The sequence below is a fragment of the Podarcis bocagei genome, assembly GCF_964188305.1.
Source record: "Podarcis bocagei genome assembly, chromosome: 9".
NCBI classification, from domain to species: Eukaryota; Metazoa; Chordata; class Lepidosauria; order Squamata; family Lacertidae; genus Podarcis; species Podarcis bocagei.
Genome location: NC_138134.1, coordinates 80,676,908 through 80,694,164, shown reverse-complemented (window position 1 = coordinate 80,694,164; position 17,257 = coordinate 80,676,908). Strand labels below are relative to the sequence as shown.

Below are 17,257 nucleotides of genomic sequence, written 5' to 3'. Positions count from 1 at the left end.
GGCGGGCGGCCATTGGCTGGGCGGGGCGGGGGCGTGTCGGGGGCGTGTCGGGCGCGGAGATAACGGGGCGTCGGAGGCGGGCGCGGGCAGAAGGGCGGAGAGCGGCGCCCAGGCCAGGCCAGGAAGCGGGATGGGATGGGGCCCCGGAGGAGACGCCCCCGGACGGGCAGCCCCCCCACGGGCCGCGCCTCGCCCTCCGCCCCGGGGGGGGCCCTGAGGACCCGCGACAGCCGGGCGGAGACGGTGAGCGGGGGGGGGGGGACACGGGGCGGGCGATCGGGAGGCTTGGGGGGGCAGGGAGCTGGCCGCCCCCCTTCCCGCCGCCGGGACCCCCGACCCCTCTGCCTTGCTCAGCTGCAGCCCCATGGATCTGGACCTGGGCTATGAGCGCCTCACCACCCCGCCCTGCCGCCGCCGCCGCCTGGGGCTTTTGGGGGGCTTTTCTGGGGGGGGGGGGCGAGGGAGCTGGCCGGGTCTTTGTCCTCCGGGCTGCTGCACCTGACGGGCATCCGCCTGCCTGCCCCCCTTCCCCTCTGCCTTCCTCAGCTGCAGCCCCATGGATCTGGAACTGGGCTATGAGCGACCCCGCCCCGCCATCGGGGGTGCTTTGGGGGGGAGGGAGCTGGCCGCCCAGCCTTCCTGCCACCGGGACGCCCCGCCGCCCTCTCCCGGAGACGCCCGGGTCTTTGTCGTCCAGGCTGCTGCACCTGACGGGCATCCGCCTGCCTGCCCCCCTTCCCCTCTGCCTTCCTCAGCTGCAGCCCCATGGATCTGGAACTGGGCTATGAGCGCCCCACCACCCCACCCCTGCCGCTGCCTGGCCTCCCCCCTTCCTGCCACCGGGACCCCCGATCGCCCCACCGCCCTCTCCCGACGGGATGGGGTGTCTCCGCGCGGCTCTTTGTCCTCCGGGCTGCTGCACCTGACGGGCACCCGCCTGCCTCCCCTTCCCCTCTGCCCTCCTCAGCCGCAGCCCCATGGATGTGGACCTGGACTATGAGCGCCCCAACGTCGAGACCATCAAGTGCGTGGTGGTGGGCGACAACGCCGTGGGCAAGACCCGCCTCATCTGCGCCAGGGCCTGCAATGCCACCCTCACCCAGTACCAGCTGCTGGCCACCCACGTGCCCACCGTCTGGGCCATCGACCAGTACCGCGTGTGCCAGGAGGTGAGGCGGGCCAGGGAGACCCTTGCCCTACTCTTACCCCCACCCTCCCGCCACTTTCTTTGTGACCCACCTGTCGTCGTCCCCCCCGTGCCCACCCATAGGTGCTGGAGCGCTCGCGGGACGTGGTGGACGAGGTCAGCATCTCCCTGCGCCTCTGGGACACCTTTGGCGACCACCACAAGGACCGGCGCTTCGCCTACGGCAGGTGAGGCAAAGGGGGGGTGGCTCCCCAGGTGGGCAGGGACAGGTTGAGTCGGAAGGGACCCCCAAAGCTCATCTAGACCAACCCCACGCAATGTAGGCGTTGCAGTGAAAGCTCCAGTGTCAGAGAGCCTGCCACTTTCCATGTCCCTCCTACGCTGACTGGCAGCCCTCCAGGAGGCAGCTTTATCTGGAGTGGGAGGGAGGGAACGGGCCTGTGCCCCCTGGCACTGGGAGGGCAGGAGACCCACGGGAGGTGGAGCCCAGCCTCCTCCCACCTGGGACCTTCGACATGCCAAGCACGTGTCCCAGGCTGGGTCTGCTGCAGCCGGTCTCCCTTGCAGGAGGGGTTGGCCAGAGAGAGGGGGGGTCTCTGGGCATGGCACCCGCCCTCCCTCTCTTGGGCATCTTTCTCTACCCCCCCCCCTTTATCTGAGGAACGGGGAGCCAGGCACGAGCAGCAAGATTTGCAGCCTGGGGGTGGCGGGCAGGGGGCTGGGAAAGGAGGGTCTTGCAGCCCTCTGGGGGAAGGGTCCGAGGGGGCTGGCTGGCTGGGGTGGTGATTTCTTGCATGGAATCGTGGCAATGGAAGGGACCCCCAAAGGCCATCTATCCCAACCCCACGCAGTGCAGGCATTGCAACGGAAACATCCCCGACAGATGGAGAGGAAGCCCCCCTCCCCTCCCCTCGCCTCGCATGTCCTGTGCCTTCCACTTCCGAGTGGGTTGCGCTGTCCTTTGGCCTTCCAGGGTTGGGCTTGGGGGGGGGTTGGTGTTTCACCCCCTCCCTGCTCTCTGCTGGCCCTGGAAGCCAGCCTGGCGTCCTGCGGCCTCCGACTCACGTTCTCCACGTTCACAACTTGGCCGCTGAGCCTTCCGAAATTCTTGAAGGGGGGGGACGGGGGGAGGCCATCTCCTATTTCACATCTGCCCCGGAGACTGCGGCCTCTTTCTCGCCAGGAGCCTCCTCCCGCCCCTTCCCCAGGTGTAGAGAAAGACCCCCTTCTCCACTCTCTGTGGATTTTCACCCTTGGGCTCCCCTTTGGCAGAGCAGGTGCTCCCTGGCTCAGGCTGGCAGCTGCAAGTTGGCTGGGCCTCCTGGCCTTGTCACTCTTGGTGCAGCACGAGGCTCTGAAACTCAGGGTTGTGGGTCTGAGCCCCACCTTGGGCAAAAAATTCCTGCACTGCAGTTTCTCGAGGCCCCTTCCCACTTGGAGGTCTCCCGGCCCGATCAGCAGAAAGCGGGCACCCTGGCTTTTCCATGGGCGATATGCCAGCGGGGCTTGACCGCTCGTCTGCCCTTTATCCTTCCGAGTCCTGGCTCTCTGGCCCCTGAGCCACGTCACGGGGCTCTTCCTCCTCGGCCGAGTGCCAGTCTGTGCCAGCGGTGGTGGGCCTTCACCCGCCCGCTTTCTCCCCCCGCAGGTCGGACGTGGTGGTGCTCTGCTTCTCCCTGGCCAACCCCAACTCCCTGCGACACGTGACCAGCATGTGGTACCCCGAGATCAAGCACTTCTGCCCGCGAACCCCCATCGTGCTGGTCGGATGCCAGCTGGACCTGCGCTACGCTGACCTGGAGGCCGTCAACCGCGCTCGCCGACCGCTGGCCAAGTAGGGGCACCAAGACACCCCCCCCAGGACGCTCTCGGGGCTGTGTGCCAAACGAGAGACCCCATTCTTGGGGGTCTGGTGGGAGATGCCCCCCAGGGGTGGGTCTGCTAGGAAACTAAGGAGGTTTAAGCTTCAGAGCCACTCATTCCACAAGTGTTTAGTTCACATTGCTTAACAATTTTACTTTAACAAGTCCAGCATGTACAGTGGGTGCTTGGGTTGCAAACGTGATCCGTGCGATTCGGCGCTTCTGGGCATGTGCAAAGCGCGATTTAGCCTGCATGACCCCCTAAACCCAGAAGTAACCCGTACCGGTACTTCCGGGTTTTGATGGGTCCGTAACCCGAACAAACGCAACCTAAAGCGTCTGTAACCCGAGATATGACTGTACATATATAACATTTCCCTAATTTTCACCCCCACCCCCATAACTTGAAAACTATGGGATGCAGGAAACTTTTACTCACACATGTGAGATAATCCAGGACAGCAGTTTTAATCAGAACCTGAGACGCAGTAGTTACCTTTCTTTGATAAGGGTAGCGGTCTGTCACTGAAGATGGTGGCGGGGGTTTTCCAGACCTTGTTCCTTGTTGCAAAGGGGCCCCCACAACAGTTCAAGCGTCAGGGCCCCCGAAATGTAGGCCTGCCCCTAATCCCGCCTTGTCCCCTAGAATAATTGTGCAGGGGGACAGTCAGAGTTGGACGAGGCCTTGGCAGACCTGGGTTCGAATCCCCGCTGAGCCGCAAAGCCTGTCTGTGAGCAGTCAGCCGCTCTCATCAGCCTCGCAGGGTGGTGGTTGCTCTGAGGACAAATGGGGAGAACCATGTGCGCCCCCTTGGACGAAAAAGGTGGCAGAGCAATGCAAACATTGAATATGATTTGGTGCCTCCCCTGCCTTAGCCCGGAGAGGCTCTGCCTGGCATCCTTTTGTCCTCACCGCCCTGCCCTTTCCTCTCCTCGCCCCCCAGGCCCATCAAACCGTCGGACATCCTTCCCCCGGAGTGTGGGCACGAGGTGGCGAAGGAGCTGGGCATTCCCTACTACGAGACCAGCATGGTGGCTCAGTTTGGCATCAAGGACGTCTTTGACAACGCCATCCGCGCCGCCCTCATCTCCCGCCGCCACCTGCAGTTCTGGAAGTCCCACCTGAAGAAGGTGCAGCGCCCGCTGCTGCAGGCGCCCTTCCTGCCCCCCAAGCCGCCCCCGCCCGTCATCCACATCCCGGAGCCGGCGCCCGGAGAGGGCAGGGGCCCGGACGCCCTCTTCCGCCAGCCGCTGTGCGCCGACGTGGTCTTCTGCCTGCAGGGGGGCCACCGGGTCTTTGCCCACCGGGTCTACCTGGCCACGTCCTGTTCCAAATTCTACGACCTCTTTGCGCTGGACTCTCCCGAGGCCGCGGGCGCCAAGGAACCGGCGGTGAGGACTAGGAGCTTAGATGCCGACATCCAGTGTGGCTCGGCGGCGGCGGTGGCAGCTTCTCTCCGGGCCTCGCAGAGCGACGACCCCCTGCGCTTGGGTCGGGCGCCGCGGGCGCTGGCGGGCTGGGGCCGGGGCTTTGTCAGCATGCGCCAGGAGGCGGTGCGCGACCCCGTGACGCATCGCGAGAAGCCCATGGCAGCCATCTACCTGGACGGGCTGGTGCAGGCGGGGCCTTTCCTGGCGGTGCTGGAATACCTGTACACGGGCCGGCTGGAGCAGCACGGGGCCGACCTGATGCAGGTGGCGGCCATCGCCGAGTTGCTGGAGGTGTTTGACCTGCGCATGATGGTGGCCAACATCCTCAACAAGGAGAGCTTCATGAACCGGGAGATCACTAAGGCCTTCCACGTCCGGCGCGCCAACCGGATCAAGGAGTGCCTGAGCAAGGGGACCTTTGCAGGTAGGAGAGGGGCAGAGGGGGCCGGTCTGGGGTTGGGGGCTCAGCTGGGCAGGAAGGGAGGCAAGTCTCCGGGGAGGAGCGGCTGGAGAGAAGAGAATTGCAGAATCGTGGAGTGGGACCCAGGGGTCATCCAGTCCAACCCCGACACTGCGAAGTCACGTGACAGCTGTGGCAGCCATGAAGGGCTGTCCCAGGCAGGGCCAGATTGAGGTTTGATGTGGCCCTCAGCTACAGAATGTAATGGGGCCCTTTATATGTCCAGCTGTCCTTTGTCAACAACAAATTGTTGCTGTTTTTTGTGTTGGATAGATGCTATATGGTCGTTTATGGACCATTTGCATATAACAAAATATGTAGTGATTGTTGAACTGAAATACAATTAAGAACCAGTGATATCTGAGGGAGCAGGCGGGACCCATGACTTTCATCACAGGAGCCAACACAACACAATACCCTGCTGCTGTATGTAGGTTTTATTTTATTTCTTATCTTCTATTTTGGAAATGTACATCCAGTTTTTTCTCCTTTAAATATTTTTGGGGGCCCCAAGAGAGTGGGGCCCTAAGACATAGCTTGTTTAGCTTATACATAAATCTGGCGCTGGTCCCAGGGCAGACGAGGCAGCAAGCCCCATCTGAATATCTGAAGCAGTGTCCGGTCAAATGTTAGGAAGACCCTTTTGGGGATCAGAGCTGGGTGACTGTGGAACAGCCTCCCCGAGGAGATGGGCTGTCCTTCGTTGGAGGTTTCTCAGCCCAGGTTGGAGGGTCATCTGCCAGGGGGTTCTTTAGCCGTGACTCCTGCATCCAGCGCTCCGAGAGGAAGCCCCCCCTGACGGCCCCCTTTCTCTTCCCTGCCAGATGTTGTCTTTGTGGTCGACGACGGGTTGGTGCCAGCCCACAAGCCCCTTCTCCTGGCCGGCTGCGACTTCATGGTTGCCATGTTTGGGAGCACCTTCCGGGAGAGCTGCGCTGCGGAGGTGAGGAGTGGGGGGCAGTGGGGTGGGGGCCCCTCTTGGGGTGGGAGTTTGAGCCTTCAGGGAGGTTGCTGGCTGGGCATCCTTGGGGTGGGGGATTTCGGAGGCCATTTTTGGGTATTTTATTATGTGCTTAGAGCGCATCTATAGTCCGCTCTTCAGCCCCAAAGGCTCCCAGAGCAGCTTCTGTACGATCAGAGTCCCTCCCTGCAGGCTGATAACCAGTGAGACACAGCACGCAAAGAGGAAGGAGCAGGGAGGGAAGAGGAGAAGCAAAACTCCTAAACAGCTTGGTTATTTTATCTCAGGAAACTTATATGTTGCTTATTGGGGGGGGGGGGGAAATGATAAGTGTTTTACAATAAGCTTAAAACAATAAAATTATCACCAAAAGATTCACGGCCATAAATATTCAGACAGTTAAAACCAGACTAGAATAGACAGAAACCAATTAAAACACTTGTAAACTTTCTAAACATCTGGGTAGGCTGGTCTGAACAGTTGCCACACTAAATGTTCTCCCAGATGCGGTGGGGATATTGTGTGGCACCTGTAAAAGTGCCAGTCCCACAGATCTAAGTGGGCAGATGTGGGGAAAGGCGATCTTGCTGGTCCCAGGCTTCCTTTATATGCTAAGATTAACACTTTGAACTTGGCCAGGAAGCAGATTGGCAAGGCGGGCAGATCTCTGTGCACAGGTGCCCCACAGTGACCTGGCGTTGTGCCAGCCAGCAATTGCTCTGCAGCATCCTGCCCGGACTGCAGCTTCCGGATCCAGCCCACACGGAGCGCCTTGTGCCCCGAATGACCAGCTGCCACGGTTCTGGGGGCCGGAGGGGCCGGAGAAGGCTGCCCTCTTGCACCGGAGCGGATGCAGTGAGCTCTGTCTTTTGGCTCTCCTATGGCTGCAAGGGCTAAGGGTTGGGGGGCACCTTCTGGAAGGTGCAAGTCTTGCCCTGTCCCCTTGCCAGAGCGAGCTCCACGCAAGTGCCTGAAAGCCAGGGTGTGAATGCACGTCTGTGGCCTGAGCTGGTGCAAAACTCCCTCCTCTTGGTGCCTTGTCTTTCCTGGGGCAGCTGGAGTCACTGCGCATGAAAATACCGTATTTTTCGCTGCATTAGACGCACCTAGTTTTTAGAGGGGGAAAACAAGAAAAAAAATATTCTGAATGAAACAGTGGATGTATGTTTTTTGTAGTTCGTGCTGTGGCCACAGACATGTGATTTGACAGTGAGTTTTGGGTAGCCCAATGCAAAAATCCTGAGGATCTATGTGGATCCGTGCTTTGTAACCACGTTTTTGCACCATTGCGGCTCCACCAAACAGTGGATGCATGGTTTTTTTGGTGCAGGCTATGTGATCTGATGGAGAATTTGGGGTGACCCAGTGCAAAAATCCTGAGGATCCATGGGCTTTTACCTCCCCTCCCCCTGCAGCCTCTGCTAGGGTCCCTTATCTCTCTTCTGATCCCACTGATCAGCTGTTTCCTTTCAACACTCCCTTCCCTCTTGTTTGCCTTAGCTGGAGCAGTTTTTTGCTCCCCCTCTTCTTCTCATTTCTCTTCTCATTGATTTAGTCTTCCTGTTTCCCCCGTTTGCAAGTTTGCCGTCTTTACCTCCCCCCTCCCAGGCAGCCTCCTTTGTCCCTTATCTCTCTCCCCGATTGGCAAAAAATTTTCAACACCCACTTCCCTCTTTCAAAAAAAACAACAACCCACGACCTGTTTTCCTCCCCTGGGCAATTCGGCTCCAGGGACCACACATTCGCTCCATAAGACATTTCCTCTCCATAAGACATTTCCTCTTACTTTTTAGGAAGAAAAAAGTGCATCTTATGGAGCAAAAAATACGGTATATCTTTTCTTGCCCCTGGCATGGCGTGAAGCCCTGGGCTGGGGGGGGGGGGCTCTCCTGGCAGCTGAGCCAAGAGGCTGACGGGTCAACAGCATGGGCTGCGGCCGCGGGTCAGGCTTCTGACCGAGTGTGCGCCCGTTGCCAGGCACCCGCCTTCTCTCTGCATGGCAAAGGTGTTGGTGGGGCGAGTCCTGACCCCCACCCCATGCTCTGCGACCCCCAAGCTGGGCCCAGGCCTCTTTCGCTCCCGCGCCCGACCCCTTTGGCAGCAGGAAAGGCAGCTGGCTGCTGGAATGTGCTGCCCCAGCCAGGAGCTGCCAGGGCCGGAGATAAATCGGGCATCTCAAAAAGAAAGGGTCACGGGGCTCACGAGGGGCCGGGGGGGCAGCCAAGTCCCTCCTGGCGCCACCCTGCCCCCCCCCGGCCTGCCCAAATTGGTCTTGCTTCCGTCTTGTCTGGGCTTCAGAGGCACTTTTGTTCCCCTTTGGGGAGGGGGGGGTCAGCCTCTTACCCCGGCTAACTGTAAAGTAGCAAGGCAAGTGCCTCTGAGCATGTGCGGAGGGGCTCTTTCTGGGTTGCTTGTGGAAGCAGCTTCCGTCCCCCCCAGAAAGAAATCTCCCAGGGAGGAGCTGGAGGGCCGGGTGGGGCGACTGGGGGGCAGTGAGGGAAAGCGCTGGGTTGGTGGGGGTTGCGTGACTTGGCCCAGGAGCCCCCAGGACAGGGACAAGAAGAGAGCAGAGGCGTCATTATTTTTATTTCCTGAAGTTTATGCACCGCCTGATTGTAAAACGAAACGGAAAAGCAAACCTCAAGGCAGTTTGCAAAAAGGTGCAACAATAAAGTGAGGCTTTTGCAAAGCTAAAATAGCGACAGACGAAAAGCATGACATCTGACAGGGACTCTCTCTCGGCCTCTGGGCAGGCTTGTCTTCCAAACCAGAATGTTTGGCCCTGGAGGCGCCTGCTTGATCTCAAGTGGCAGGGAGTTCCGGGTGCCACCCGCCCAGTTCCTGTAAATGCAGAGCTGGTCTTGCATGGCGAAGATCTATGGGCAGAAGGCCCAAGTTGGAGGGTGGGGGGCCAGGCCAAGTCAACTCCTCCAGAGACCCTTCTGCCCCCCCCCAGGTCGCCCTGCCGGGCACCAACTGCGCCTGCCTGCGGGCCGTGCTGGAGTTCCTCTACACGGGCCTCTTTGTCCCCACGCCAGACCTGGATGCCATGGAGCTGCTGGTGCTGACCAACCGCCTTTGCCTGACCCGCCTGCAGGCCCTGACCGGTGAGTCCTTGGCTGGGCTGGACCCGGATGTGGGGGGGGGAGGAGGAGGGGCTCCCCCCCCCGCTCACCCATCTGGCCGCTGCTGCCTCCTGCCTGGAGGCTGCTTATGTAAGCTGCCGATAAGATAATGAGGCTGTTTGTTGGGGACGCAGCGTCCCTGGGATCAATGAGTCCCCGAGCCTGGGGGGGGGGGGACTTAGCGTCTCGCTGGGGGTGGGGAAGAGAGGAGATGGAAGCAGGGGCCTCTTTCTCGCTTGCCCTGTCTGGGTTCTGGGGAGCAGCGATGGAGCCTCTGAGCACATGCAGAGTGCATTCCTGGGAGCAGGGAAGAGAAGAGAGGAGCACAGGGAGAATGTGCTCTCTTTTGAGCCCTGTCTAGGAATGCCTGGGTGGGTTCTGGGGAGGGGCATGGAGCCCCTGAGCGCACACAGAGTGCTTCCTGGGTTTTCTCGTGGGTGAGGCTGCCTCTGCCAGTCTGAGGCCCTTTCCTGGTCTTCTCCCCAGAGCAGTACGCAGTGGATGAACTGGTCCATGCCAGCCTGCAGAAGGTGGAGATTGACGCCCAGGTCATCCTCTACCTGGAGATGACGCAGGTATTCATTATTGTCGTTGTTGTTATTGAACTAATTAAACAAATGAGTACAACAGAATTAACAGAACTCTCCCCCTGGGGGGGGAACAGCACAGTGTTAGGCTGGAAAAGTTCTTGAGGCCATTAGGAAAAATCAAATGTCACGTTGTATTATGGAAAGGGAATCTTGTGCCCGTATTTGGAATGTAGAATTGGAAGGGACCCGAAAGAGATTGCAGCTATTAGCTGCAAGGAAGATAAATTCAACCAAAGGAGATGCAGAATTTTCGCAGGGTCCTCCGAGCTGTTCGCAACACGCAATTTATGAGATGTATTTTTCAACTCTGCGTGTTTTTTAATAACAAATTGGAAGTTGCCAGTCCATTCGGGGGGGGGGGGCAGCTGAAGTTCTGCCAGCTCCCAGAGTCACTGTCTGGAGAGCGGAAGCCTTTTAGCGGACGCAGCTGCAGTGAAGATGGAACGAGACCAGCCTTTGCGGGGTGGAGCCCTGGGTGTGGGTGTCTGCCCTGGGGAGCTTCTGGATTCTGCCCCTGGGAACATGGGGTGTCTGAAGTCCCGTCCCCCCCCCCTATGTATTTGCTGCCAGGACCGAGCCTTCTGCATTCACAGCCCTGCCACTGAGCAAACCTCTCTCCCCCTGGCATGGAGAATTTTGTGGCTTGGAGTCATTCTCAGAATCAAGATAGCGGGCGGATCAAGGGAAGGCACAGATCTGCGCTCTCCTGCCTCGGTCGGAGCGCTGTGTCCAGTTCTGGGCACCGTAATTTAAGAAAGAAATAAGATACACAGGGCTCCGTTGGTTGGCGTCTTCTGCTGCAAGGCTGCGGGTTCAAACCCCATATGGGGCAACTGCAGAGTCTTCCAAGGGGGTTGGTCCAGATGACCCCCAGAGTTGCTTCAGGGATCTTTGGAGATGGGGTGGGGGCCGTGCAGGTGCTTTTGTGCCCCTCACCGTTGCCCTCCTCCTCCCCCCGCAGTTCCACAACGCCCGCCAGCTGGCTGCCTGGTGCCTTCACTATCTCTGCACCAACTACAACAGCGTCTGCCGCCGCTTCCCCCGCGAGATGAAGTGCATGTCTCCAGGTAGGCCGTGGGGCAGGTGCCCCTGGGCATGGGGGAACCGCTGCCTGGGGGCGGCACAGCTCCTCTACTTGGGGGGGGGGGCGGCCCTCTGCCCCGGGAGGCAGGAGTTGTGGTTCCTGCATTGCAGGTGTGGGGCACTAGATGAGGGAAGGTATGTGGGGCTGGGGCTGCCCTTCTGGGGGGTGGCGGGGTCTGTGTTGGATGCCCCTGTTGGGATGCTGCCAGGGAAACGGGGGCATCAGGCAAGGCCCCCCAGCTGGCTCCAGCCACCGGCCGGCAGCCGGACGATCACCTGTCTCCCTTGGAACAGCATCAGTCGGTGACATGAGCCTCAGATATGTTTAGAGATCTGTGCACACTCTATCAGCAGAGCGTGTAAACCTTCTCACAGCAGAAGAGGCAGACAGAGCCATGTATTTTACAGCATTTTTTCCCCTAAAATTTTTTTTTATTAGTTTTCACAATATTATAAACAAACAAACACACAAGACAAACAAACAAAACAAACATAAATCATAGCCTTATTGAAAATTAGTTATTAACTTTGTTAAGTGACTTCCTCGCTTCCCCTTGGTTGAATTTCATTGCATGCCCTTTTAACGGTTTTCCAAATCCCAATTTTTATGAAATTTAACTTGAACATTAACATCCTTAAATCTTCACCTTATAGAATTAAACATAATAATTCATCACTTAACATAAATAAAATCCTAAGCCCATTAAGTATCTGCAAGCTATTTCCAGTTAGTTTAACTTAACAAATTTAACTAAGTAATCATTAAATTTATTCCATTCTTCCTGATACTCCTCCTCCTTCTGGTCGCGGACTCTTCCGGTAAGGTTGGCTAGCTCCGAAAAGTCCATCATCTTCATCTGCCATTCTTCTACTGTTGGTAATTCTTGGGTTTTCCACTTTTTAGCTAACAAAATACGAGCAGCAGCTGTGGCATACAACAAGAATTCTGTATTTTACAGCATTCTATTCAGCAGCAGGAACAAAGGAAGAAACATGTTTGCTTCCCTTTGTCTCCAGCAAAGCAGCAGCAATGCAAAAGCTCTATACAAAACGGAAGTTCCCAGCAGACCGTGCTGGAAATGTAAACAGGCATGTGACACACAACAGCCGTGCCTGTACCCTTTTAAGGTGGAACGGAACTATATCCTAACAGCCCCATCTCCCTGTCTCTCCCCCCCCCCCAAGAGAACCAGGCCCACTTTGAGCGCCACCGCTGGCCCCCCATCTGGTACCTGAAGGAGGAGGACCGCTACCTGCGCCTGCAGAGAGAGCGCCAGCTGGAGGAGGAGATGCTTCAGAAACAGCACCCGCGGCGCAAGTGGTGCTTCTGGCGCCCCCAGCACTCCAGCCCCGTCTCCTGAGCCCCCTCCCCACGGGCTCCCAGGGGACCTCGGCCGAGAGGGGAGGGCCTCTGCCTTGTTTACAAGCCCCCCCCCCCAGCCTTCCTGCCAGCTCTGTGCCTCTTGCCACGGCTGCCATGCCTTTCTCTCTCTGTGTTTACGCCCTCTGCCCTGCCCCACAGAGCAGGCGGGCCCCTAACCAGCTGCCTCTCCAGTCGCTACCTCTGACCTTTGCAGTATTCTGGGGGCGGTGGGGAGGTGTGGGGGTGCAGGAGGAGGGGGTGCGGAGCTGCTGCGAATCGGGGTTGGTCTGGACCTGGGGATTGGCGACAGGGTGTTGTTGTGTTGGGGGGTCTCTGAGCCGCGTGGCTGTAGGTTGAGAGGGGAGGGAATAGTGGGGGTGGGGGTGGGAGATTTGCATAGGGGGTGGGGTGCATGAGGGGGTGGCAGGAGCCTTGGGCCCTGCGGGGGGTGTAATGGGGGGGTAGAGATTCTTCTTCTAGTTGTAGGAGCTGCTTCCTGTCTGTGCTTGTCTGCTGGGTGGGGGGATGCGGGCGGGGGGAGCGTTGGACCCCTCCCCAGGCCGGTGCCTTGGACACAACGCGAGCCTCTTCTCTGGACTGGGGGGGGGGGTGAGGTTGCAACTCCCTCCCCCCTTTGCCTGTCCAGCTTGGTGCATTTAGGGAGGGCTGTGGTCAGCCCATCGCCACCCAGCAAACCTGCACAACCAAGGTTTTTTATACTTTTTTCTACGTGTTCCGTTTCCCCCCCCCCTTTCTCTCCGAACCTCGGCCAAGCACAAACCTAACCCAGGGTGGGGCCGCCTCTGGCACTCACCGTACAGAAGGGCTTTGGGGGTGCAGGGGGGGTCCTTTGCGGCCCGGGCTGCATCTGCGTCTCTAACCACTGTGAGCTGAGCCTTGCCGCTGCGACCTTTCTTACACACTTCAGTATTGGACTGTTTTAACCTTTTAATAAAAGCCTTTTGTATCGTGCTCCTGCGAGAGAGGGCTGCCGTGGCGTTATTTATGACACTTGACAGTTGCTCCGTCTGGCCCAAAGAGCCTTACAGCTGAACGGACAAAGAAACCCTCGCCTAATAATAATATTTAATATTTGTACCCTGCCCAGCTGAGTGTGCAAAACATCACACGTTAAAAACTTCCCTATCCAGACCGTGGATGCAGTAAAACCAGGGGGGGGGGAATACATTGGAAACATCCCACCCACTTCTAAAAGGTCACAGCCCTGGTTCTAGAGGAAAGCTTTTGCCTGGTGCCTGGCGCGTCTCCCTGAGCAGAGCATCCCCTAAACGGGGCCACTGCAGAAAAGGCCTGTTCTCGTGATGCCACCCTCCAGGCCTCTGGTGGGGGGGGGGCGCACACAGATAGGAAGAAGTGGGGATGACTTTGAGCCTTTCGGCAGAGGACAGAAAAGAGACAAACAGAAGAAAGCTGCTTTTCTGCTCCTGTGGAGGGTAGAACTTGAAGCAGTGGTTTAAAGCAGAGCTTTCCAAACTCTCTGTGTCGCAACACATTATTGTGCCGGCTGCAGTGGGTCAGCCTGTCTTGCAAATGCTCCCTACGTTTCTCCAGGGGCTGGAAATGGGTTAGTTTAACTTCTGGTTAACCTGACTGTAGCCTTACTGTACAGTCATGCCTCATTTACGTTTGCTTCAGGTTGTGCGTTTTCAGGTTGCATCCCGTGGCGACCTGGAAGTACTGGAAAGGGGTACTTCTGGGTTTTGCCACGTGCACAGATGCGCAAAATGTCACCACACGTATGCACAGAAGCGGCGACGTGCGCAGAAGCGGGTTGCGTTCTTTTCAGGTTGCAAACGGGCCTCCGGAACGGATCCTGTTCGCAACCAGAGGTACCACTGTGTTGCAAAATGATGCTGGTCTGAAAAGTGTGTCGCCAGCGTGAAAAGTTTGGAAATCTCTGGCTTAAAACTTACAAGCGGATTCCGACGACACATCAGGAAGGAAGGTGGCAGCCTCTCCTTCCTCTGAGGTTTCTAAGCAGACGTCGGATGGCCATCTGTCAGGAATTCCTGCATTGCAGGGGGTTGAACTAGATGGCCCTTGGGTGCCCCTGCCATGATCTGCCTTTCCAGCTGCTGGAGGGGAGGCAGGTGAAGAGAGGCCTTTGCAGTTGAGGATGGGGGAGGAGGAGGTGGATGGGGGGGGTGTCTTCCATCTCTCTTAAGAGCCGTGCAGTGAGGCTGCCCCTCAAGTCAATGAAGCTCTGCCATGTTTGAGAGGAACAGGAAGCAGTGGGGGTTCAGCCTACACTCGAGTAGGACCCTGGCAGAGACACATGCCCGACTGGCATGTTCTTTTCCTCCTGGTTGATCGTTCGGGAGCTTCATAAGCTTTCTTCTGCCCGAACATCACAGCGACCGATGCCAACCGACACTGGCACACTTAGGGATCCACAGAGTTTGCGCAACTTGTGTAACAGACCTCAGCAACTCAGCATTTTGGCTAATCTACTTTATTTACATATAAACACACACGGAGCACTGCAACATGGCTCCCTCTCTCTCTAGCATCAGACAGCAAAGAGGGGAAAAAACCACAAAGGACAATAGTCCCACTTCACGGAACACAGTAACACAAACATCCTGTCTGTCACTTCCCACTCTGTGGAGTCAAAACATATACTGTCATGTGATGGACAGCAATCCCATGACTGCAATCATGGAGCAGGAATTCTAACAGAGCTCCCCCTGCAGCCATTCCTGCTTCCCTCCCCCCCCCCCCGCATGCTTGTTTGGAAAATGGAGGCAGGAAGGTTTTTCTCCCTCAGAAGACCGGGACTCCAGGACCGCCCAAGGAAGCCAAAGGCTGGAAGAGTCAGGACGGATGAAAGGAACAGTGGAACTCCTGCCTGCAGGAGGTAGGCGACCTGGATAGTTCTACAAAGGGGAAGAGGGCTGGAGGCAGCCACGCTTCTGAATATCGCCTGCTGGAAACTGCAGGAGAGGAGAGAGGATGTTCTTTGTGCGCATGGCAGCATGAGTGGCTGAACCCCTGCTTGTTTATGAGAACAGGATGCTGGGGGCTGGACTAGATGGCCACTGGGGTCCCTTCCAACTCTGCAGTTCTGTGGTTCTATGGCCTCATCCAGCAGGGCTCTTGTATGAAAGGGCATGCAGAGGGGAGTCGTCTGCATTCCCCCATTTTTCTAGGGAGCAGGGTCTCTGTCTTTTGCCTTCTCCAGAAGCCCTTCAGGCTCAGGGGCAGAGGGAAGAGAGAAATCTTGGCTGGGGCTGAAGTCATGAGTGCGTTGCTCCACGGAGCACCTGATTTCCCTTGGCAAGCCGCCTCTTCTTCCAGGGCCTGCAGCTGCCTTCTGGCCCTGGGGGGCTTGGGCTGGAGCTGCAGAACAGCCCAGAGAGGAGCCCCTTCCCCAAGGCTCCTCCAAGCAGCTGCCCCCCCCCGGCCCCTTGATGTGGGCAGAGGCGAGAGGCCACTTGGTTTGCAGGAATCCTTTGCTGCCATGAGCAGGGCAACGGCCTGGCCGCCTCTAGAAGAGTCCTATAGGAGGAGGGAGAAATGTGATCGGAGCCTGTTTATAGCTGGCCTGGCTGCTTCCAGCCCTGCACGCTGTTGCAACACTCTGCCAAAGTTGGCATTCCTCCACTTGCACACCAGCTGCCCTTGGAGTTTGGCCCAGAGGTTCTTCGGTGCTGTTCTGTGCAGCCAGGAGGGAAGCGCTGGGGTCAGAGGAGCCCCGTCCCCTTGGTCCCCTTTGACCACAGGAGGAGGTCACCTGGGGGGGGGGGAGTCCCTGGAACTGCGGCTCCTTCCCCCAGTCTCTCCCCTGGGGAAGCGGAGCAGCAAGACCAGCCTAGATGTCCCCCCACTGTAACCCGAGCGGCAGCGACGTTGCTTAAAGGAGCCACAGGGCAGAAGGGCCATGTTAACGGAGAAATCTGAGGGCTCCCTTGGACAAAAAACAAGGACACCAGCCAGGAAGACCAGAGCAAAACAGCAGCCAGTAGGCCTGGTCTTGATTGAAGACTGTTGCAACAGGACTCCCACCTGCCACCAGGTGGAATAAGGTGGCAGCCCTGTACAAGAGAGAGCCCAAACGTTTATTAGCTGCTGATCCCCATGTTACACCCCCCCCACAAACTACATCACCAATACATCATGGTTACATCATGAAAGGGGAGATCTGAGCATCCTGGACCCTGCCCCATGGTTCCCCTTGCCCTCCACCAAACACCCATCAAGTTAAACAAAAAAGATATTTACATTTCCCTGTTTCCCAGCCACATTAATCACATCCTTTTGTCTTCATCTGGGTTTGTTATTTCTGGAAGGGCTACCTGTCTGGCACTCAGGTATCAGGATGCCAGGGATTATCCCTCAGGCAGAGGGGCTGCTGAGGAGCTGAGCTCACAGGTCTAAATGCATTTCTGAAGTTTCCCCAGTGAGCCAGTACATAGATACATTGATCAGTGAATTCTTACATTTGGTATTGTGCAGCAGAGGCCCGTTGAATAGATAGGAAGAAACTGTCAAATCACGAAAGTCACAAAAGTGATTGTGCTGGTTTTGGTAGTGGGCTGCATGTGCATGATATCTGCTGGAGGGGCAACCCCCACCTATACATAAATTCCTGCAACAGTCATCTACCAAAAGCAATGTCAGACACAGGAGGGGGCTGTTTCTTCTCTGGCAGTTATATGCATTCCCATTTTGCAGCAGGGTAAAAGAAGAGCTGCCCCAAGTCCTGGAAGCCCAAGGCTGAGCTGTGACTTGCACTGCACTCTGCTCGCACTCCAGTGGGCTGGCACCTTATGCCAGGGTCTGGTTCTGGGGGTGCGCATTGTTTTGTTGTTTAGTCGTGTCCGCCTCTTCGTGACCCCCTGGACCAGAGCACGCCAGGCCCTCCTGTCTTCCACTGCCTCCCGCAGTTTGGTCAAACTCATGTTTGCAGCTTCGAGAACACTGTCCCACCATCTCGTCCTCTGTCGTCCCCTTCTCCTTGTGCCCTCCATCTTTCCCATCATCAGGGTCTTTTCCAGGGAGTCTTCTCTTCTCCTGAGGTGGACAAAGTATTGGGGCCTCAGCTTCAGGGTCTGTCCTTCCAGTGAGCACTCAGGGCTGATTTCCTTCACAATTGAGAGGTTTGATCTCCTTGCAGTCCATGGGACTCCCCAGAGTCTCCTCCAGGGGGTGCGCATGCAGAGGCCAAATGGGGCACAGCCAGGAAACCCCCCAACCGCTCCCAGCATGACCATC

At 57.6% G+C, this 17,257-nt stretch overlaps 2 protein-coding genes across 2 annotated transcripts in view; both read left to right on the top strand.

The window, feature by feature from the left end:
- Positions 1–3,076, top strand: part of LOC308594245 (programmed cell death protein 4-like) — a 157,321-nt gene extending 154,245 nt beyond the window's left edge. Inside the window, exon 12 of the mRNA XM_081207162.1 lies at positions 3,066–3,076. The gene's annotated coding sequence lies outside the window, so the exon portion shown is untranslated. The remainder of the gene's footprint in view (positions 1–3,065) is intronic.
- Positions 127–12,295, top strand: LOC308594206 (rho-related BTB domain-containing protein 2-like). The gene is made up of 10 exons (XM_081207072.1): positions 127–243; positions 968–1,169; positions 1,271–1,374; positions 2,796–2,981; positions 3,954–4,864; positions 5,725–5,843; positions 8,818–8,968; positions 9,473–9,561; positions 10,538–10,643; positions 11,845–12,295. Exons 2-10 carry the CDS (start codon positions 978–980, stop codon positions 12,018–12,020), a joined length of 2,034 nt encoding a protein of 677 aa, XP_081063198.1. The 5' UTR covers positions 127–243; positions 968–977; the 3' UTR covers positions 12,021–12,295.
- Positions 12,296–17,257: the final 4,962 nt, after the last annotated feature.